This window comes from Phasianus colchicus, chromosome 1 (genome assembly GCF_987193195.1).
Source record: "Phasianus colchicus chromosome 1, bPhaCol1.hap1.1, whole genome shotgun sequence".
NCBI lineage: Eukaryota > Metazoa > Chordata > Aves > Galliformes > Phasianidae > Phasianus > Phasianus colchicus.
Genome location: NC_143436.1, coordinates 48,833,711 through 48,855,626, shown reverse-complemented (window position 1 = coordinate 48,855,626; position 21,916 = coordinate 48,833,711). Strand labels below are relative to the sequence as shown.

Genomic DNA, 21,916 nt, shown 5'->3' with positions numbered 1-21,916 from the left:
GTTGGAGCACTAAGAAAAATGTTGCACTAGGTCTGCCTTTGCATGGCATGCAGTACACACCCCAAAAACACACATATGTACTTGCATATATACACCTTGAGGTGTTTGTGTGTCAGAGGCCAGCATGCACAGCAGGATGTGCACTCACACAGACACAAATATATACACTCATACACAAATGATGACATCATTTTTTATTCTCCCTTTCTGAGCACACTCCTAGCTGCTCATGCAGATTTCTTGGCTCCAGTGTCTGAAGCATGAAATCGAGTGGTTGAGGCAAGGACAGGAATTTGATCGCATGCAGGTATGCAGAGAGACACTGACACAAAAGTACTTCATATTCATTTAATTGAACTAGCAGTGTACTTTCCCCTTACAGCAAACAGGCGTGGGCATTACAGACAACTCAGTCACATTTTGAGGGACAAAAGTTTTTGTTTTACACATCAAAACACATGTTGAAGTTGTGAGAGGAAGAGGCAGCTTGAGAAGGAATTGAGCATTGTGAGTCGGAGTATAGCTCTTCCCAAGAGTTTATTCAGTGCAATAGAATTACAAATCGTTTTTTTCATCATTTTGATTCACAAATCCCAAGCGAAGTTCCCCTCATTATTTGGGTTCTACTCATGGGGGTGGAATTGTCCCTGCATCAAGTTCTCTGGTTGTCTCAAGCTAGATTTTGGGGTTTCTTCCTTGTATCTCTTCCAGGTACTGACTTGATCTCCATCACCACAGCACCTGAGCACTTTGGAATATTTGTCCCAGAAACATTTTCGTGAGGTAGGGAAGTGCTACTGTTCCCATTTTCACATGGAGAACTGAGGCACTGAGGTGCTGAAAATCACAAAGGACATCCTTAGCAGGACAGTCACTCGAAACTGAGTCCAAGTCATTCCTCCTGCTTCCTCAGTGCTCTGACCCCTGAATCATCCTACTTTTCTTCACCCTTGTTGACAATCGGTACCAGTGTATATATATTGCTGATGTGAAGCCTTCCCTGGGAAGCATTGCTAAGCATATGTGTAGCTCTTTGTGCGTGCTGCCTCCTCCCTCCCCAGACAACCGCTGTGGGTCTCACAGGCTGTTTGACTGCACAAAGAGCAGCACTACCACCTCTCAGGTGTGCTATTCTCTCAGCTGGTCTCCAGCTCAGAGCATAACACCAGCATACTCTTCCCTCCCTGCTCCAAAAGGTACACTGACTCTTCTCCCCAGAGAGTCCCCCGAGGCAGGCTCTGGTCCCAGGGTCACTGACCCATCTTTCTCCCTGTTTTGGTTTCTAAGATCTGTCACTGATTAACCACAGTTCACCTGTCTTATAATTACCAGCATTCATCTTTCCCTTTCCTACAGAGACTTACCCTCACAGCCAAAGAACTTGTAACTTGCTCTCGCTTGCCACAGACTTGCTTTGCCTCTAAGAACAGCTGCACTCCCTTGGAGCAGAGACCTCTTTTTAAAAGGAAAACAAAATATTTAAATAAAATATCAAAACTTTAAAATACAATATCAAAACTTTAAAAACATTTCATGTAAATAAATAGAACACAAACGTCACAGTTCTCATCCTGGAGAGGTTCCTTTATAAAGGATAACAGTTTCTGGCTCTTCTGTTTCACCCTGAGATGACTGAGCCATCCACACAGTCTGTCATATCTGGGGCTGCTCCTTTCAGCAGCCTTCCCAGATGTACCTTGGAAATGGGGCTGTACTCTACTGGAATTTGGTGGCTGCTGGCTCTTTGAGGGTATCAAAGCCCCTTCAGCATTCATAGATTCATGAGTTATCCACAAGTCAGCACCAAGACTGCAGGGATTTCATCACTCTGCTGACCTACTTCTTTCTGCTACATGAGGAAGCAGAGTCATGGAGGTGGATGGGGAAACATGGAACTGAGGAATGGCCATCTACACCTGTGTTCTGGCTCCGGGATCTGCTGCCATGTACCCAGTAGTCCACATGTCCATCATGACCTCTATCCTGAGCCAGGGAGCTGCTGTGAGGCAGTGGGGTGTGTGTGTGTGTGTTTGTGTGTGTGTGTGTGTAAACTCTGTCTTGATATCAGGGAGAGGTTTGTGTTCAAATATAAATAAAGCACTAGAGATGTGTGTATCTATGTGGATGAGCACCACCAATATTACAACAGCAACAGGTAGCAGTGCTAATGGTGACAATTACGTAGTGTTTTCAAGCCTGGTTTCATTACAGGGCAATTGCTGTTTCAACTGGATGGTCTTGGGGTCTCAGTGGTGGTTCTAGCACCCAAGCCGAGTTTCCTCATCCGTGGGGAAAGCTCTGTCCTGGTCTCAAGGAGTTCACAGACTTCATCCATTGCTCTGGTGCAGATCTCGAGGTTGGCAGCCAGCTTCTGGATTTTGGCCTTCAGCATGGCCTGGCTCACTTTTGTGACCTCTTTTGTGTATTCTGGCACAAGGAAGCTGTGGGAGCCACAGAAGACCATGAAGCAGACAGAATTATACAGGGAGATGGATGCTCTCTTCTCTGACTGGAGAAGCTTGGGGTCCCCTGGGCCCTGCACACGGCGGAGGAATTCCAGGCAGCCGAGGATTTCCCTCATCTGTTTCCGACAAGTCATTGCAATTTCCTGCACCTTCTTCACCTCCCGGGAATTGCAGAGCACGGCAGAGAGATCGGAGGTGATGCTGACAGCTCCCCCAGCAGTGGCTAAGCCCAAACCCACTGCCGATGCCAGGAGGGAGGCTCCCAGTGTAGCTGGGCTTAGGGACAGTCCCACGATGGCCGTGACTGCTCCCACGGCTGTCAGTGAGCTCCCACTGATGTTGGCAATCAGGGATCTTTTGCGAAGCTTGTTGATTTTGCGAGCTGCCTTGTGAAGGTGAGCAATCTGACCTCGCAGCCTACGTCGCTGATCCAGCAGCGCTATGTGGAAGTGGTGCGTGGGGTCTGGCGTCTGGGGGCGGGCAGCACCATTCCTCTCCATGGCCTCTGTCTAGAAAAAGAAGAAGATGGGTTGGGATTTATATAAAAAGCACAAGACTTGCTCAGCCTTGACCTCCGTCCCAAGGATGGCATCCAGCCAATTTTCTCGCTTCGCCCGACTGCTTGGAAGGTTTGCTGTCTGCACGCATGCACATGCTCACGTACACGTGCACACACACGCACGTACACACACATATGCTTAGTTACTCTGTTCTGACTTTCAGACGGGAATTTTTTGGAGTTTTTTCTCATCCTTGAGAACATTAAAATATCTGTGTAGGAGTTGAACTCGATGATCCTTATGGATCCCTTCCAGCTCGGGTCATTCTATGATTCTATGATCTTAAGGGCTGGAGTCGGGGGGACTGTTGTTCTTCTGTGATAACATGAAATGTCTCTTCCAATCCAGGGGACATAAATTCCATTAAGGTTAAGTGACTCAGTGCCCAGTGCAGTAATGCTGCCAGAACTATATGGTGGTGTCTTCCCTCTGGGATTCAGAGGTTTTGTAATATTCAAGGGCATATTTCACAGGAAAGTCCAGACTGTGAGGAGATAAAAACCACCCATCCTAGGTTGCTATTTAGGGGTCCTTTCCCAATAAAGGAGAACAGAGGGAAGCTGCTGAGGGGAGTCAAGGTCTAGTTTTTCCATCTACGAGCTGAAAATGCCTCAGACGGCAATTGTGAACATCCTTCCTCTCTTTATGCTTAAATAACTCAAGGACCTGCACCGCTTCTTTCTTATTGTAACCTGGCATCAGGATCCAGACAAAGATGGGAATCATTGTTTTGCAGTACTCAGTCCAGCCTATGGCTGTGAGTCCTCAGTGGTGGGAGGTCCATGAACCATGCGTTAAGAGGTCCATGGACTATGTTTAAGAAGTCCATGAAGGGCACATCAGAATAGCAGGCCCATTTTCAGTGTACACACTCCTGGGGGACTACTGGGGAGAACAGTGCTGGCTATGGTAACGTCTCCCTTCTAGATGGCGAATCCTCAGGGATTCAGAGCTGTGTGATTTCTCTTTTCTCTCTGAACTTTTTCACCAAGGTAGAAGGAAATGTTCCAGTGAGCATTTTCAAATTGCTCTAAGGTTACAACGTGCTTTATAAAGGAAGCCAGCATTCTTATTCTTGTTTTACCTGAATGGCAACTGAGGCATAAGAAGCCAGAGGAGGGATGCAGCATCACCAGCTGTCTGATGATAGCAGTGCTTATACTCTCCATACCACTGCAGCATATACAAGGCTGCATTGCCTCCATTTTTAACAAGATCTAGCCATGGATCTAAGAAGCTGGTTGCATTCCACATTGCCTTTATAACCACAATAAGACTCTGTAGTGGAAAGATTTTGTCCCAGAGCTAGCTATGTGTAAATATTAATTACTGCAGACATGTTTTCTAAGTCCTCATTACTGTATGAACCAGACGGGCCCGATACCTCATGCTGGGCACACTGTATGGTTTGGTTCCTCAGGACTTTCATTCTGCAGACTCCTTGTCTTCCATAAGAAAGAAGCCATCTACCACTGAGAGTCTTTTCTCCCTAAATAGTGTAAATAAATAATTCTTGCTGTCATTTTTCTTTTCTGCTTTTCCTAATCCATTTCAGACAGAATCCTTTAGGACCTTCTCTATCTCTAATCAGAAAAATCATTCCAGTTTCTCTCGGGCCTTTGTCATCACTGGGCTATTTGAGCCACTGAGTACATTGTGTTTTTCTTAGCTGGAGGCAGTGTCCTCTTATTTTTTACGCTGTACTCAGAAATTAAGCTGAAGGCACAAGGACTAAAACTAAGCCTAATAGGTACTGGTGTCAAAATGAGCAATGAGCACATTATCAATGAGTTAGGAACAGATCATTAAATATATGGATTCCTTCTTAACATCTTGTTCTGCAGATTTTCTTGTGGACAACTGTCTCTGGTAATGCCAGCAGCCATCTCACTGCACAGTTAGTAGATCAGTCATTTAATATATAACATCAACCTTACAGTGATGCGTGTCTTTTGAGTGCACAGATTTATGCCAGCAAGAAGGAAGACAAAGCCATCTTCCACTCTTAGAAAAAAATCCCCCAACAATAGCTTTTTAATTAAATTACTATTAATAGTAAATAACAAATTCTATTTGTTAATAAATTATTAATAAATTATTATTAAATAATAAGAAATAGTTTTTTTAAACATTATGAAATAATCTCTACTTTAGTCCCAGTCTGTAACTAAACCCTAAATGCTTTCCTAATGCAGAACTCCAGCAGATTCAAAAGAAAAACTTACCTTTAGCTTCTGGCTGACCTTCCCACAGACAAATTTTGGTCTGTTTCTGGAGGAGACCAATTTATAGCTCCCGTGGACCAATTGCTGCAGTGGGAATGCTTTGCCTCATACTGGGAGTTTGCCATTTCCTGCTCTCCCTTGTGCAGAAGGATGTGACACACTGGAAAGTGACCTGCGGGACAACGAGCACACATCATGCTCAGGAAACGATCCCTGCGAATGAACATTGTGTGTTCGCTTTTCCTGAAGTCCGGGGGGGAAAAAAAAAAATTAATCTCAGCCTATTCCTGGCTCTGAGCTAGTGCAGTCATTCCCTCCAGGGAGCAGTTGCCTTTCCTTTCCCTGAAATAGCAACTGACTTTACTCTGCGCTCGAGCCACCAATTACTTGATGACTGAAGCTTCTCCCCTCCCATATCTAGAGCATTAACCAGCCAGCTTCTTCATTCAAGGCCAGTGTACTTTCAAAATCCTGGCTCTTTGGGACAACCGTGCTTGCTATTGGCTGCAAAGCAGCTAGCTGCTTACTAGCTGAAGCAGAGCTCCAGCCCATAAAAGGAAAGCAGCTCCACGGCAAATTTAAGAATCATAGAATTGTAGAATTTCTTGAGTTTGAAGGATCATTGAGTCCAACTCCTGGCTCCATACAGGATCACACAAAAATGAGATCCTATGCCTGAGAGCATTGTCCAGATGGTTCTTGAGCTCTGGCAGCTTGGGGCCATGCCCACTGCCCTCGGCAGCCTGTTCCATGCCCACCACCCTCTGGTGAAGAACTTCTTCCTGATATCCAACCTGACCCTCCCCTGACACAGCTCTATGCTTTTCCCTTGGACTCTGTGGCAAGATGGTTGCTCTGGATTTCCATTCTTACCCCTTCTGAGTAGATAAAACCATGCACAGACCTTCAAAGGGGGTGATCTTCTGGTGGTTTTGCCATTTCTTAACGATGGGCTCTGTTCTTTCCCTACAGTGCCTGCCCAGCAGTTGATGACCAAAAGGAAAGGTCACTTGGATCCCCTCCTCTGCTGCCTGCTGTTGCCTGACAGCTGTGCCTACAAAAGGATGTGGCCTGGATGAAGTGGTCGAAGTGATGGGGATAATGTGACACTCCTGCTCACTGAAGAGGAACTGCGAGCTGCACAGACGCTTGGTTGCTGAAGCTGACCTAAGGAATTGATAAGGACTGTGGAGCTGCAGGCAGAGAGAGGAGAATGCTGAGGCTGTTCATTTTTGTGTCACCTTAGTTTTGGAACATCTTAAAATGACTGTGAAACAGTATGCCAAGTGTTTTATCAGGGTGGACTTGCGTGACACTGAGCATTAACTTAAAAAACTGATAGCACTGAAGAGCTACTTCAACCTGCCACAGACTTGGAAAGAGAAAACATTGTTTTGAACATTCTTAAATAAGCAATCTTTGTCAGTTACACTTTGTACGGATTACATGTTAACAGGAAGGTGAATTTTGACACCAAGGGAAATTGTGCTTCAACCTTTCCCTTTGTTTCAGCAAACATATGCTTGAATTGCAGCCCATCAGCTTTGGCGAGGGTTTGCAGCTGACAGATGTGGTATTTCTTTTGTACAAGGAGAACATTTCTCCATAACCCATCCAAATAACAAGATGCATATCCAGAAATTAAAGACTTTCCATGAAGAGCTACAGATAATAATCATAGAATCATGGAACAGTGTGAGTTGGAAGAGACCTTTAAAGGCCACCTGGTCCAACTCCCTTGCAATGAGCAGGGACACCGACAGCTTGATCAGGGTGCTCAAAGCCCTCTGACCTTGGATGTCTCCAGGAACAAGGCATCCACCACCTCTCTGGGCAAACCTGTTCCAGTGCCTCATCACCCTCATCTTCATTATATCCAGCCTAAATCTCCCCTCTTTTAGTTTGAAATCATTTCTCTTCGTCCTGTCACAGCAGTCCATGCTGTGAGGTTTATCCCCTTCTTTCTTACAGTCCCCTTTTAGATACCAAAAGACTGCTAAAATGTCAACTTGATTTTTAAAAATAAATGTTCATTAGAAAAAGAAGCATTATTTCCTAGGGAGCATAATGCAGCATGCTGTGGTCTGGCTTTGTCCCTGCTCACACTCTCACAAGCACCCCTTTGGTGTAAGTAATGCTCTTCTCTCCCACTGATAGTATGGAGACCTTCCCAGCCAGGAGGGGAGACAGACTGGGAGAAGGATCAGAGAGAAGCATCTTCCCTGAGTACCTCCCAGGTAGTTAAAGTCTTTCAGCACTGTTATCCCAGCTGCTCAGATGTGAGGACATCTGCTGAGTCATCAGAAAGGTCCCTGGGGCTGTGAGTGAATCTCAGCTATCAGGGACCTCAAGACTGGTGGGGTACGCCTGACCTCACTGTGCAGTGCTGTCTGTTGTATGTTTTCATCCAAATCCCTCTGCTGTTTTAGTCCCTTCATTCTTGACCCATGAGGAGCTGGGGTTGGAGGGTGGAAGAGGTACAGCTGGTGCATCACAAACAAATGTCCTAGCCAAAAATGGTCCCTCTGCTCCACCCTTTCCCCATCTAGCCACATCCTCTTGAAATGGGCAGAAGCCAGACCCATGCAAAATCTGCCCTGAAGGCATTTTGTGGGAGCAGATGACAATCAAGGGGAAGGAAGGATGTTTTATTGCTTGGGCTTTCTTCCTTCCAGTGAGTTTTGGCAGAAGAGACTGGTCTTTCTGCTCTCATTCTCTCCAGCAGGAGGGATGTAGGGCAGAAGTGTTTATTTTGAAGCTGTTTGGAGCTACTGCGGTGTGACATTTGAAGATAGAGTTTCAAAGATACACTTCCTCTATTAATATTTTTTGATCAAAAGTACATTTACATTCAAACACCACCTTTATGACAGGGGATGTTTTGTCATATTTAGGGTTTTCAGCTTTAGCTGCTGGATCATGGAGTTAAAAACTGTCTTTTATTTTTTGGTGATAAACTAAGCTGATTACAAATTTTAACTCTTTATGGCAAGCCATTCATACACATTCAGTGAAAACCCAAAATAATCCAAAACTAAAAAATAATGTAAACCAGATCAAAAAGGCTGCACTGGCTTTTAGTAGTCTTACTGGTAGATGGAAATTTGGAACACAGATCTTAGGAGGAGCAGCTGAGGGAAGTGTGGTTGTTCAGTCTGGAGAAGAGGAGCTCAGGGGAGACCTTATTGTGCTCTACCATGACCTCAAGGGAGATTGTGATGAACTGGGGATTGGCCTCTTCTTACTACGAACAGTGATGGAATGAGAGATGATGGCCTCAAGTTGTGCCAGAGAGAGTTCAGACTGGATATTGGGAATAATTTATTCTCAGAAAGTGGTGCTGTAGTGGCACAGGCTGCCCAGGGAGGTGGTTCAGTCACCATCCCTATGTGGATGTGGCACTGAGAACATGGTCAGTGGGCATGGTGGGGATGGGCTGACAGTTGGACTAGGCGATCTTACTGGTTTCATACAACCTTAATGATTCTATGATTTTAAGATTCTACAAAATTAATTTTTTTTCAAAGCATTCATGAGACAGACTGCTCATGACTCTGGTCACCTGTGTGGGGGTAATTTCAGCTGAAAGAAAATGTTGGTTTAGGAGAAAGATAGGTCTGGCCAGGGAGGAGGAATGGGACAATACTGTATCACGCCTGTGCATTGACACCTATTTCTGCTCTGTGAACAAGCATTCACTGGTGAGAACACCATCTTAACTTGCCTTGTCAAAACGCTGCCAGAGGTGTCTGCAGAGATCAAATATTGATTAGAACATGGAGAGCAAACTACTGTGATCGACATAAGCAGACCAGCTGACATTGTCAACCACCACCTTTAATTCTATGCTTCACACATGGCACAAGGCGCTCTCTGATGCACAGAAAACAGCTCCCCGCTGAGTCTCAAGCCTTGCCCGTGGCACAGCTGATGGGTCTGAGTCAGGCTTACTCAGTGTTTCAGCATCAGCCTGAACCCTCAAGCACTGCAGAGAACAGAGAATGATTTCATTCATACTGAATCATTCCAGAGCTGCAAAGAAACCTTGTAGAAATTAGGTAACTTGGCTTCTCACGGCTTTTTTCTTTGTGGACTTCTTGATGGCTCAGCTTGTGCTGCAACACTGACTCCAAGGAAACAAGAGTGTGAATTCCTCTTACCACAGTGATGTCCCTTTGTGAGCTCACAGTGGTGGAGGAGAGCTGCTGGTGCAGGAGCCTTCGGTGACGTCTCTGTTCTGCACACTCCTGTGTTTGAGGGCACTGCTCCCAGGACAGCAGTGTGAAAGGGAAACAAAGGCAGCTCAGTTGTGAGGTGTGGCACCAACATCTCTTTAGCAAGAAAGCAAAAGAGCTGAAAAAACTTAGGTATAAATCTCCAAAACTCATCTTAGGAGACTTGGGATAACAGATTCCTGGGTAGATGTAACATTTAGAACTAATAGGACCAAAAAAAAAAATGATGTGAGTGCATTGATATGTTGTAAGAAAAACAGATTTTACAATCTTTATGAACTCTAGCATTTATTCTTAGATATGCAAAAGGAAAAGATGATGGTTTTAGAATTTTTGCTTTTGTTTAAACTCAATTCATCTCTTGCTTCTTTCACATAAACTAGCTGTTGTGTTGCACATCATCTGCAGCTAGTTGAAGGAGATACCCGATATTCATAACAATAGCCAATTTTTTTTTTTTTTTTTAATAAGACCACTAGTCATCAAATGCAGTTATTGGAGATGGAATGATCTGGATAGATGCAGGCAGCATTGCAAGTCTTCCTGTCAGTTCCATGCCAGTTTTATCAATAATACCAACTTTTGACAATGAATGGTGCTGTCATTTAGCTCTAAAAGAAATATGAATTATAAATTTATAAAATTTTATAAAGGGGAATTGACATGCCCTGAGCTGATCACAATCATGTGTTGCAGTTGTATTTGTTCATCATTAAGTAAGAGATTTGATGCACAGTCCTTAAAGAATCCAGTACTACGTTTGAAGAAGTTGAATTAAGGTTGAGCAGTTCTCACTGTGATGAAAGACCCAATTCTGAATTCCTCTGAATTTTTCAGGTCTCTTAATGTTTTACAATTTTTTTAACAAACACTGGCAATACCTGGTTGCTGATGTTGTTTTGATTAACTTCATATTGTTAAAGTCTTACTACCAGCATTAAGATTAAGCAAGAACTGTTCCATCTAAAAAATGCATTGCGATGAAAACAAAATAATGAAATTTATGACACTGATTAAATCCAGAATTAATTTGTTCCAGTCTTGCTCCTTTATCAGGAGCTCCCTTGCTTTCTACTGGAGAAAATAGAAGTATTATTTTTATCTGTGACAAGGCAACCTGACTGATCTAGCATTTGTACTGCCTGCCCTGAGTGGACAAGATGCTTTTCCAGCCCTTGCTCATAAAGGCAGGATATTGTTTACGTAACTTCAGCTATCAGAAATGTATCTCTAAGCTCTCTCCACGGGCACTGGAAAAAAGCAGGAACCTGCAGAATTTAAACCACTTATTATAGAGCAGGTCCCTGAAAGGGACGGGCTGAACCTGTGGGGATGGCTATTTTTCCTTGCTCTAGTGAGAGTTTCAGCAAGTGAATAAGTGGGGTGGGTGCAAATCCCTGAAGATTGCTGAAACTGGATGAGATGCATTTTCAACTGAATACTGAGGAAATGTTTTTTAACTCCCTTTGAGCTTCTTTAGGCCGTTGTGTGCCTACCACATTTCTGTGGCATCAGCTGGAAGATCAGTGTATGGGAATTGGTGAATCATGGCCTGAACCTCTGACTGACCACCTGAAGCAAGCAATGAGTCAGCCACAGGAGCATAGGTGAAGGCAATTCACCTGTGCTACTGGAAGGGGTGGAGCCTGGCTCCACCTCTTCTAGATTCCACTTAAGAGCTGACTGCCACTGAGAAGGGATTTCTTCCTGGAGATTGCTCCTTGTGGAGTTCATTGTGAGCCTACAACATTGGTATGTATTATTTGTTTATTATCTTTTCAGCATGATAATCCTGCTTAGCCTAACCTCTGTACACTTATTGATTGTATAATCAGATAGTGGTACAGGCATCTCTGGATCTCTCTCCCACCCTATTCACTGTCCCCTAGGCTTGTGAGGTTTATGTTCCAATTTCAAATATTCCATCCCACAGAGATGAGTCTGGGCAAGAGATGGCCTATGGTAACTGTCAGGACTGGGAACAATAATCAGAGATGTTCTCTCCTATTGTCAGTATGCTTAGAGTGAGGGACAAAGCAAAATACTTAATTGGAGAAGGCCAGATGTTTTTTTATACCTTTCTTAGCACTATCATTAAGGCATAAACTGATGCAAAGACTTCAGAAATCATTACATATATTCCCCAGAATGTCCTGGTACTCTCTTCAAGGAACTGACAGTATATTTCAAGCCAAGGATCAAGTCTACTAATGGGTCACCTATCAAGAGCATCTCACCACTCCCATAGGGCTGCCCAGGTTTCCATGAAAGGGGAAGATGACTTGCTATGGAGCCAGGATGTAATGCGACTGGCACTTGGCACTTCTCTCAGGCTCCTGATTCGGATGTGTGCTGTGCACTCTGCTACCCAATCTCCCTGAAACAGTTTAAAGAGAGAATGAAGATGGTCAGCAGCTCTTGACTCGAGTGGGTTTGTCCTGTTTCCTAACATCCTCCTGATCAGATCATGGAAGGGAGGAAAGGAAACCTGAGGGGGAATGTATTTCCGTGCATCCGCAGATACACCCAAAAACATGAGCAGAAGCCATAAAGACAGAGCATGATTGAATGACCTCATAGTGTGCAAACATGCAGTTTTAAAAAAATGCTTACTAAATACAGTATCATCCAGAGAAGCACAAAAGCTTAGAGGGTGAGGAGAAATTTCTTCTTAGAAAGAGCAGTGCTGCAGTGGCACAGGCTGCCCAGGGAGGAGGTAGAGTCACCATCCCTGGAGGTGTTCCAGAACTGTGTGGATGTGGCACTGAGGATGTGGTCAGTGGGCATGGTGGGGATGGGCTGGAGGTTGGACTAGGTGATTGTAACAGTTCTGTGATTCCATGAGTCTCTCTACTAGTATTTGATCACAGCATTTTGAACAACCAAATAGTTCCCCTTGCTACTTGCTTGGATAAGCCAGTTGAGTCATCCAGACTCATAAGACAACCTTGTGACCCTCACTCAAGTCAATTCAGAGGAACAAATGGAAGTTATCTCCTTCCTTACTTTAAAGGAAGATGCTGATATGGTAGGCTTTTTGGAAACCTTAAGCTGGCAGAAAGAAACTCAAAGGAACAGCTGAGAGTATTAAATTTTCACAGGTGGGTGGAGATGGCTGAAGTGACTGATCATGCTGGGGAGGCAATGGCAGAGCTGCCACTAACACAGAAAGGCTTGAAAAGGGGAAAGAAGATACCGGCACTGATAACAGCAGGGTGGGCTGAGGATAAGGGAATATCATTCAAAAAGCTGCATGTGTGTCTGCACTAAAAAATACAATATAAACTCTAGTGGATAAAATATAACTGAGCCATCTCAGAAAGGATCAGATGAGTCACTAGTTAAAAAATCAAAGCTATTACTAAATCCTCCATCTGTCATAGCAACAGCAAAAGCCCTGCCTGAGAACCTGTCAGGTCACAGGGCTACAGCTGTGGCTGTGCCAGCTCCAGCCACACCAGTGGAGCTGTAACAAGGCTCAGCACACCCTCCTGGATAAATACAGCTTTTTCAATCAATCAGGCATAGTTTCTGCATTCGAAGGCAGGTCCTGCCTTGTAAACATCATGGAGGTGGCTTTTTTTTTTTTTTACTGGGGTCATCCAGTATGTGGAGAAGTGTGACCTGGTCAATGTGATCTGCTTGAGTTTCCAAGGCCTTTTTACAAAGCCTCTCTGAAAGCAGGAAGATAAAAGGGAAAATCAAGCATGGATAAATATGAGATCAAAGACTGGAGAGGGGAAAAAAAAAAAAAAGCATAGGACTAAATAGGAAAAGGTCAATGTTGACGCCTGCAGGAGTCTGCACTAGGATCTGGGCTACAGAACACGGCTGCTAAATGACCTGGAAAAAGAGGTGAACAGTGAGATGATGGGCTCTGCAGGCAACACAGCTAACTAAAATGCTGGTATAGTTGTATATTTAGAGAAGGTTTTTATCAGTGAATACTAGCAGACATGCAATGTGAACCTAAGGCCTCATTCAAGCTCAGAATTTGGGAATAAGTTAACACAAGAGGCATGAGAGCTGCATTTAGGAGGGCAGAGTCACTGTTCCACCCTTTGCTACTGCTTGGAGCAAGGATGCTTTTGCTCAGAGCATCTCCACCTCCAAAAGCCCCAGAAATTTCCAGCCTGGGGCTGCACACTCTGACAATGCAATAGTGGAGGAGGTTTTAGGAAAGGTTCCCTTCTGTAACTCCTAAACATCACTCATGAAGTTACTGCTGCAACATCTTTGCTGAGCTCAGTGTTAGGAGGGGAGGTGTATCCAGCTGTTGGGATGTCTTTTACATTCATTTTCTGGCTCTACTGTGCCTTGCCAGCTGCTGAGATGGAGCACTTGCAACCCTCTATCCCTGCTTTGAGGAGGGCTGATGAGAATTAAGAACATTTGCAAATGGCCTCATTTGCATAGCAGCCAGATATTGGTAAACCCTGAGGTGACTAAAGCAACAGTATCCTACTGGATGATGGAAACAAGGGCTGTGCGGGCTGCATTGGTTTCTGTGCAGGTTTCTTCAGGTTAGAGATGAGATGCAGGAACAAGTCTGGCAGCAGAATCACAAAGCCATGCAGGAAAGTGCACACTGGAATGTTTTTAGTTAATAATCCAGTGCTGCAGCCCAGACCTGTTTTGTCTCTCGTGATGTCCTTCCCACTGCAATAAGACAGCCCAGCCCTGCTCCCAGCCACAGAACCATGCTGGGAAGCAGCAATATGAGGGTGGCACCTTCCTACTTAGCAGGTTCCTCCCTTCCTAAACGGACTTGTAACCACTCACTTTAATGATCAATCAAAGTTTATATTTGGTCTTATTAATTGCTCCATCTTTTTCCTCTTTAGAGACCAGATGCTGCTGGCTACACTGGAAAATCTTGTTTGTTTCTTTAAGGGGTGCAGATTGCTGTACAGAAGTAATAACTGGGATAGTTGGATAGATGGATGTGTATTTATGATAACAAGGTACAAGAAAGGAAAAATCCAGCTTGCTTCCTACATCCCATGTAGGCTGGTATGGTAGGAAGTTTGGGAAATGGGACAGATTGTGGATAAAATGAATGCAGCTTGTCTGTGATCTGTGCTTCACCTTAGGTGGAGAAAACTCCAGCTGAAGGTGGCTGTTAGCTGTGCTTTAGGCCAGATGTGCAAGAAGGGTGTGCTACAGGCCACGGCAATGCACACTGAGCATCCTGCCACCAAATGTATGTACCTCTGGGAGCAGATACTGAATTTGACAAAGCTGCCTTGGAGACTGATTGTGGGCTCTGCCTTTAAGAACAAAACAAATTCTTCATATTTAGGTCAGATTTTAATCCAAATCCATGAGGCTAAGCTTATACACACTGACATCTCTTGGAGTGCTCTTGGGCTCACTTCTAAGCTGGTTTTATTTCATGCTTGTGGCACATTTGAGACTGAGTGACTGTGCAGATCAGGTGGCAGCATTTTGTACTGAATATTAGAACTCTAGTAAAACTTTTTCACATCTGATGCAGACCTGCAGGCTGGAAGAAAGGGAACTGGCAGGGAAGATGGACATGGCCTCTTGTCATAGACCCTTGCTTGAATGGGGAACTGGATCAAGGCTCAGAAAGCAAATATTTTGCTCCTCTTTGTGCCTCTTTGGAGAACTGTCAGAAGATGAGCATCCTTCTTCCTTCAGCCTCATTACAGAATAAGTATTGCATCTGAAGCACTATTTTTCTTTAGCAGTTCCATAGGAAGTTCTTCACATGGTAAGTTGTTATGAGGTAGCCCAACAACAAAAAAAAAAAACAACAAACAACAGTCTCTTTCTCCAAAATCTCCTCCATGGTAAGGGACTTTTTCTCCCTAGCACAGTAGGCTGTAAGGAGGTGTTAGCAATCAGGCTACCTACTTCTCACTGCCTTTCATATTTCAGGAAGCATACAGAGGCTGATGCATTTCCTGATGTACATTCAAAAATAACATCAGTTTGAATCCAGGACCTCTGGTACCAACCCGAAGCTGCAGGCAGCTGATACTTTCTGGCTGTTCTGCAGCAATCTTTAATGAAAGCTCAATGAGTCTTAGAGGCGCCTTAGCACAAACGCTTCTGACTCGCAGGGAAACAAATTGCTAAGAGGGAAGGTGATGAATGTAGGTGGCCTCTATTTCCAGTGAGTGCTTCCTGAAGCCATCCTATGACCCAGCACAGCTTTAGTAGCACTGATCGGGCTGTGATTTTAAATTTCTTTGCTCTGGGCTAACTCACAACAGGAGGCTGAGGCTTCGCCATTTCTAAGTGGGTTTCATTCTGATTTTTGGTGGCTCGATGTGAGGAGCATTGATTTGAGTCCACAGCATTTTTTTCTTTACATGTATTGGTGAAGAAGAGGTACCAGTAGACCAATGGGAATCTCTGGAACAAAATTTCTTTTTTTTTTCTGCATAGAGCAGCTGTCACAGGAATTTCTTATTTCAATACATACCAGGAAGATGGAGGGAAAGAACTGGGGGTTGGAACTAGATAATATTTAAGGTCCCCTCCAACCTAAGCCATTCTATAAATGTTGCTCACTGGCAATTTTTAAAAACTCTTGGAAATCTTCCATCAGTGGAAAACTACAGAGGTGTCCAGTGGAAAAGGAACAAGAAAGACAAACGGATTCAGGGTCCCCGATCTGAGCTCTGTACATGGCATACCTTGCATATGCTCAAGAGAAAGGTGATAAAGAACCTGCTAGAAGTATCCACCCTCCTTCGACCATTCTCCAAAGACATCTGCTTGCCCAGCCCCTGTGATGTCAGCAGTTATTTTTACACTGAGCTCAGGGCAGCACTTCAGCTGCTGGACATGGGTGCCAATCCACTCCTTTCCTTTGCAGGTTCTGCATCCCAGTGGCCTCCTGGAAAAGTGCAGGGAACATCAGCAGCACAGGGAGGGGAAGGGGATGTTTGTCTCAGCGGCCAGGCATACACTGCTGTGGCCTTTCTGCTCTGGACAGGCTGGGAAGGAAGGCTCAGGATGAAGTAGCCACAAGTGTGAGACTGGCTGCCTTAGTGAGCAAATGGCTGTTCCTAGTGCCCCCTTAGGGCTTTGTGACTTGCTTGTGGGTATGGGAAGACTTAGGTCATTGGCACCAGCTGCCCAGAGAAGGTTGGAGTATTTCTTTCCCTGGAGATACTCAAAAACCCCATCTGGATGTGATCCTGTGCACCCTGCCCTGAAGTGTCCCTGCTTGAGTGGGGCTTGGGGCAGAGGGACCCTGAGGTGCTGCCAACCTCAACCATCCCGAGTGTCTGTGAGGTGTTACCCCATGGCCTGATCCACCCCCCGCCTGTGGGCTGACATCCCCAATTGGCCTGCGTGTCTACAGGAGGGAGCTGAACTTTCTAACAAATTGGAAATGAAAATAAGCAAACTGATTCACTGGATTTTGATTTTTTTTTAATGTTGTATTTTGTTTTATTTATTTTGCTGTCAAATTAAATGAATCATTTCTGAATTGTTTTCCTCCTCACAGGAAACTGTGAGAGTTCACATGTTGAGTCATCAGGAGGAGGGTGGAAAATCTGAGCCAAACAAAAGTTGGAGGATCAAAATAATTTAATTTCTAAGAAGTGTAGACAAGTGACTCTCAGTTCTCCCACCCCTAAAGCGGATGTGGCCTCTACTTTATTGGAAGATGTAGAAACATGAAGTGTGCTTAAACATGAATGGCAAGTGAAAAACTTATAAGAAAGGGGAGGAAGATAAACAAATAAATTCAAGAAGAATTACCATGGGTATGTGTAGAAATGCATAAACAGTAAATCTGTATAAAGTGATCTCCCTTGGACCAGTGATGTCAGTGGTGGTGGTTGCTATGCTTCATCAGCTAGCGCACGGTTAAGTAACATAAAAGAGACAAGAAAAAATTGGAAAATTGCCCTTATCTTGCAGTTATTATCTATCTTGCAGGCTTGAAGTTTGGTTTGAATTGTGATATGCCTACTATCTTTAAAGAAAACATATGTTATTGGTTATAACAATCTATATGTATCACACTGCCTGGAAGTGCTCCGAATGGGCTTTTGGATCTTGCTTTGTAGCCTGAGCTGCCTCGCACTGATTGTACAAACAATGCTTGAAAGTGCTCAGAAACAAACAACATAGAACAGCTCTGACATTTATATTATTTCTTGATGGTCACCTCATCTAACCTGAAGCAGCAGAGCTTGCTGTAACTGTGATGGTAAATGGTTAAGAGGAGGGAGGGAAAATCTCTCCAGTGAGTATCTTCCCTATCTGCTCTTTTTTTTTGTGCCTGCATTGCAGGGAAATGTGTACTGCTTCTGCATATCCTAATGAGGACTGAATATGACTACAGTGATAACCTGTGGTGCATAACTTCCAGCTTCTCATGCTGCTAATCACACACAGGGAATAGCTGTACATGGGCAAGGAGAGCAAATCACTGTCCTTGTGCTTTCACTATCACTAGTACAGTGGTGCTGCATTCACCTCATCTTGAATGCTTTGGTCTTCTTTGGTACTTACATGCTTTCCCTCCTAACATCATGGCTTTGCTGCTTGCTTGTGCAAAGAGAATATATTGCCTTCCAAACAGTAAAAGGGGAATCATGGAGTAAACACATAAACAGAGAAGAGTCAAACAAGTAGAAGCCCTTAAAACGATTACAAAAATTGTTTTGAGTTGAGAAATAGCCTTTTTTGATGGATATAAATTGATGGAGCTCAGTGGCTTCAAAAGTGGAGTGAGGCTGCAGCAGTGCTGCTCTGGCACATGCTGAGAGGCTGTTCCCCTGGAGATGGTGAGTATTGTAGTTATCACTACTATATAGGTTTTAGGTGCACACTGTATTCTATCAGACTGTGTGTGTGGAAGATTTATAACACCCAGAGGAAAACAATCTCAAAAAGATCAAATTACAGATCGGAGAAAAAATTTCTATTGTGCTGCATTATTGCTCTTGCAAAACAGGACTTGCAAAGAATGAAGGAAACTGTTTTATTATGGGGTAGAAAGGCTTCTGTCTCAACCCGAGCACTAGAACCACAATATGGGAAGAGTCAGTGAACATATAGAGGTTCAATCTTACGGAACCTGGAACAAGCTTAGTTTTTAGAGGGCAGAGGATTTCATGTGATGGAGCAGAATTCATCCACCTGGACTTAGGGAGCTTTATGAGACACTACCGAGTTCTCTATGTCTTCTATTGCCACATGAAGTACATCTGGCTTATGGTTATGTTGCCATTGTAAAATGCCTGGGGAATATTGCTCTATGAGCCACCCTGCTTCCAGTGCTCCTTGGGAGGCCAACATCCAGATCTGATGGATTTTCCATCCCAGCCACCCTCCCTGCCTGAGGCATAATTCTCAGCTGGGAAACTTCAGTGATGAGGAAGGGTCAGAAAGAAAGCAGAAGTCGGAGAGACAAAGATTTCTATTCAATTTCCCTGTGGTGGAATGGCAGAAGGGAGTGTGTTATTACTATTTTTTTCTCAGTCACATATCTTTCATTTTGCTGAAACAATGGAGCTGAGCATCTGTCAGCAGCCTGCAAGAACGATTTGTACACATTAGGCAGAAATGCAGCAATATGACGGGTGAGGGCTGTGAAAGGACAAACTTCAAGATAAATGAATGAGGAAATCCTGTCGAGTACCAAAATATGTACAATGCGTTAGTTGACAGGGAAGTGTGCATGCTTTGATCCAAACAGCTTTGGGTCACTGCGTGCTGCAGCCAAAGGTTCTGTGTACAGAAACTGCTCTGACTTTGACTGCAACTGCTGAGTGAGCAGTGGGCAAGGATGGGGAGTTTTCTTCCTATTTTGGCTTCATAATATGCATGAAGTGGCATTTTCACATCTGCAGATGCACTCTGTCCATTATTTCCATGTTACTGAATCACACCAACATATTGTACATAAATAGTACTGCATGTTTTAGTTATGTGGCTTGTTTCGGTGTGCCAGAGGTTTCCATGCATCTCAGTCATTCAACACAAACGTTTTCCTACTTGATCTTCGTGTCCCTGTTCAGCCATTATCATTAAAGAGCCCCGTGCCACGTTAACAGCAGCAAAGGGTTGCAGAGAAAGCCTCCCATTTGGAGGCGCATAAACTGTACATCGTCTCCTATGTCACACAGTCGCTTGGAATTGTAGCTTGGGAAGTTTGGGGAGAAATATCCCCAACGGAACGTTTGGCAGTGGCGGAGGACTGGAGCGGGGCGAGCAGCGTGCACCACCGCAGCCGGCAGCTGTGCTACCTCGGCAGATTTGGAGCCGTGTGGTTCAGAACAGCGGGGCCCTGGCCGCCCGCTTCCCACTCAGGGGGAAAGAAGACCCTCTGGAAATTGACGCCGACTTTGTTGTTTCGCGTTAGCATTAAAGGACAACTTATAATTTACAAAGAAAAACAAAACTTTCGCCCTCGGAAGGACCGCTCCGTTGCAGGACACGGGATTTATCGTCCTCTCTCCGCCCGAACGCAACTCTTTCTAGAACAAGACAACCACAGGTGAAAATAGACCCCTCCACGCTCCCTCAGATGTAGAGAAAGAGCAATTTCGTGACAGATAAAGTAGAAAAAACACACTTTATTCTCCCTGAAGAAACACAAGCTGAGCGGCCGAGCGCCGAGCAGCAGCGGAGCGGGGCGGGGCGGCGTGCACCAATCAGCGCCCGCTGCGCTGCTATAAATGGGAGCGCTGCGGCCTCCGCCTTTAGAGCTACTCGCATCGCCGCCATGGCCGAGACCGCTCCTGCTGCAGCGCCCGCCGCCTCCCCGGCTCCCGCCGCCAAGGCCGCCGCCAAGAAGCCGAAGAAGGCGGCGGGCGGCGCCAAAGCCCGCAAGCCCGCGGGCCCCAGCGTCACCGAGCTGATCACCAAGGCCGTGTCCGCCTCTAAGGAGCGCAAGGGGCTCTCCCTCGCCGCGCTCAAGAAGGCGCTGGCCGCCGGCGGCTACGACGTGGAGAAGAACAACAGCCGCATCAAGCTGGGGCTCAAGAGCCTCGTCAGCAAGGGCACCCTGGTGCAGACCAAGGGCACCGGCGCCTCCGGCTCGTTCCGCCTCAGCAAGAAGCCGGGAGAAGCCATGGAGAAAGCTCCCAAGAAGAGGACGACTGCAGCTAAGGGCAAGAAGGCAGCGGCTAAGAAACCTGCCAGTGCTGCCAAGAAGCCTAAGAAAGCAGTGGCAGTGAAGAAGAGTCCTAAGAAAGCTAAGAAGCCTGCAGCTGCCACCACGAAGAAGGCAGCAAAGAGCCCCAAGAAGGCAACCAAGGCTGCCAAGCCCAAAAAGGCAGTGGCTGCCAAGAGCCCGGCCAAGGCAAAGGCGGTGAAGCCCAAAGCTGCCAAGCCCAAGGCGACCAAACCCAAAGCAGCCAAGGCAAAGAAGGCGGCCCCCAAGAAGAAGTAAACCCTTGTGGAAGAAAACTCTTGACCCGCTTTTAAACCCAACGGCTCTTTTAAGAGCCACCCAAGATTTCCCAAAAGGAGCTGAAATACTGGTTAAACAATTCTCATGGGTGCTTCCGAGAAAGATGTCAGAAACCCTTTCCGTTGTTTAAGGTGGAAGTGGGCGGAGCGGGCTATGAACAGTGGCGGACACTACATCTCTGCGCCGCTTGGAAGCAGCGCTGCGATACCTTTGAACTGCCCGCACTGCGTGCGGATTGGCTGCGCCGCGGCTGTCATCGCTTTCCGGGAGCGCAGTGCGGACTCGGGAGGGAAGTGCGGGCGGGAGGGAAATAACACGGGCGTTCCTGTACTGATGGCAGGAGATCGCTTCTAAACTTCGGCTGAGCCTTTTTTTTTTTCCCCCTCTCCCAACTTTTTTTTGTCACTCTTTAATTAAGTGTAATGAGATCGAAGCTCTTTTCTTGAACTTGTTGGTGGCTCTGAAAAGAGCCTTTGGGTTTCACTTCGCTGCTCTGCCCGTTCCCTCGGGGCCGGCTCACTTGGCCTTAGCCTTGTGGCTGTCGGTCTTCTTGGGCAGCAGCACGGCCTGGATGTTGGGCAGCACCCCGCCCTGCGCGATGGTGACCTTGCCCAGCAGCTTGTTGAGCTCCTCGTCGTTGCGGATGGCCAGCTGCAGGTGGCGCGGGATGATGCGCGTCTTCTTGTTGTCGCGGGCCGCGTTGCCCGCCAGCTCCAGGATCTCGGCCGTCAGGTACTCCAGCACGGCCGCCAGGTACACCGGGGCGCCGGCGCCCACCCGCTCCGCGTAGTTGCCCTTGCGCAGCAGCCGGTGCACGCGGCCCACGGGGAACTGCAGCCCGGCCCGCGACGAGCGCGACTTGGCCTTGGCGCGCGCCTTCCCGCCCTGCTTCCCGCGGCCCGACATCGCAGAAACCTAAAAAGCCAAAAGGGAAGGAAGAGTAGAAGTAACAGCACTGCAACAGCTCTCTCTTATATCCTTTCTCAGTAAAATGAGCGTGATTCGATAGGCTCAGAAA

At 45.8% G+C, this 21,916-nt stretch overlaps 3 protein-coding genes and 2 long non-coding RNA genes across 6 annotated transcripts; 2 read left to right on the top strand and 3 right to left on the bottom strand.

Moving 5' to 3' along the window:
* Window positions 1-328: 328 nt before the first annotated feature.
* APOLD1 (apolipoprotein L domain containing 1) lies at window positions 329-5,455 on the bottom strand. Its single transcript, XM_031600350.2, has 2 exons — window positions 5,251-5,455; window positions 329-2,974 (listed from the first exon to the last, which is right to left on the bottom strand). Exon 2 carries the CDS (start codon window positions 2,963-2,965, stop codon window positions 2,225-2,227), a length of 741 nt encoding a protein of 246 aa, XP_031456210.1. The 5' UTR covers window positions 2,966-2,974; window positions 5,251-5,455; the 3' UTR covers window positions 329-2,224.
* Window positions 5,456-9,071: 3,616 nt separating this feature from the next.
* Window positions 9,072-9,410, bottom strand: LOC116233238 (uncharacterized). The gene is made up of 2 exons (XR_004167938.2): window positions 9,326-9,410; window positions 9,072-9,235 (listed from the first exon to the last, which is right to left on the bottom strand). It is a non-coding gene; the product is annotated as an uncharacterized LOC116233238 (long non-coding RNA).
* Window positions 9,411-9,419: 9 nt separating this feature from the next.
* LOC149919583 (uncharacterized) lies at window positions 9,420-18,219 on the top strand. Of its 2 annotated transcripts, none has more exons than XR_016463650.1 (4): window positions 9,420-9,617; window positions 10,957-11,237; window positions 14,983-15,222; window positions 16,975-18,219. It is a non-coding gene; the product is annotated as an uncharacterized LOC149919583 (long non-coding RNA). The 2 variants fall into 2 exon arrangements; XR_016463651.1 differs by lacking the exon at window positions 16,975-18,219 and adding an exon at window positions 16,336-16,872.
* A 1,963-nt stretch (window positions 18,220-20,182) lies between these two features.
* Window positions 20,183-20,941, top strand: LOC116233239 (histone H1.10). The gene has a single exon (XM_031600003.2). The coding sequence runs from the start codon at window positions 20,209-20,211 to the stop codon at window positions 20,875-20,877; it is 669 nt and encodes a 222-aa protein (XP_031455863.1). The 5' UTR covers window positions 20,183-20,208; the 3' UTR covers window positions 20,878-20,941.
* Window positions 20,942-21,320: 379 nt separating this feature from the next.
* Window positions 21,321-21,867, bottom strand: LOC149919582 (histone H2A-IV). Its single transcript, XM_090140930.1, has one exon. The coding sequence runs from the start codon at window positions 21,802-21,804 to the stop codon at window positions 21,415-21,417; it is 390 nt and encodes a 129-aa protein (XP_089997056.1). The 5' UTR covers window positions 21,805-21,867; the 3' UTR covers window positions 21,321-21,414.
* Between the last annotated feature and the right edge of the window lie 49 nt (window positions 21,868-21,916).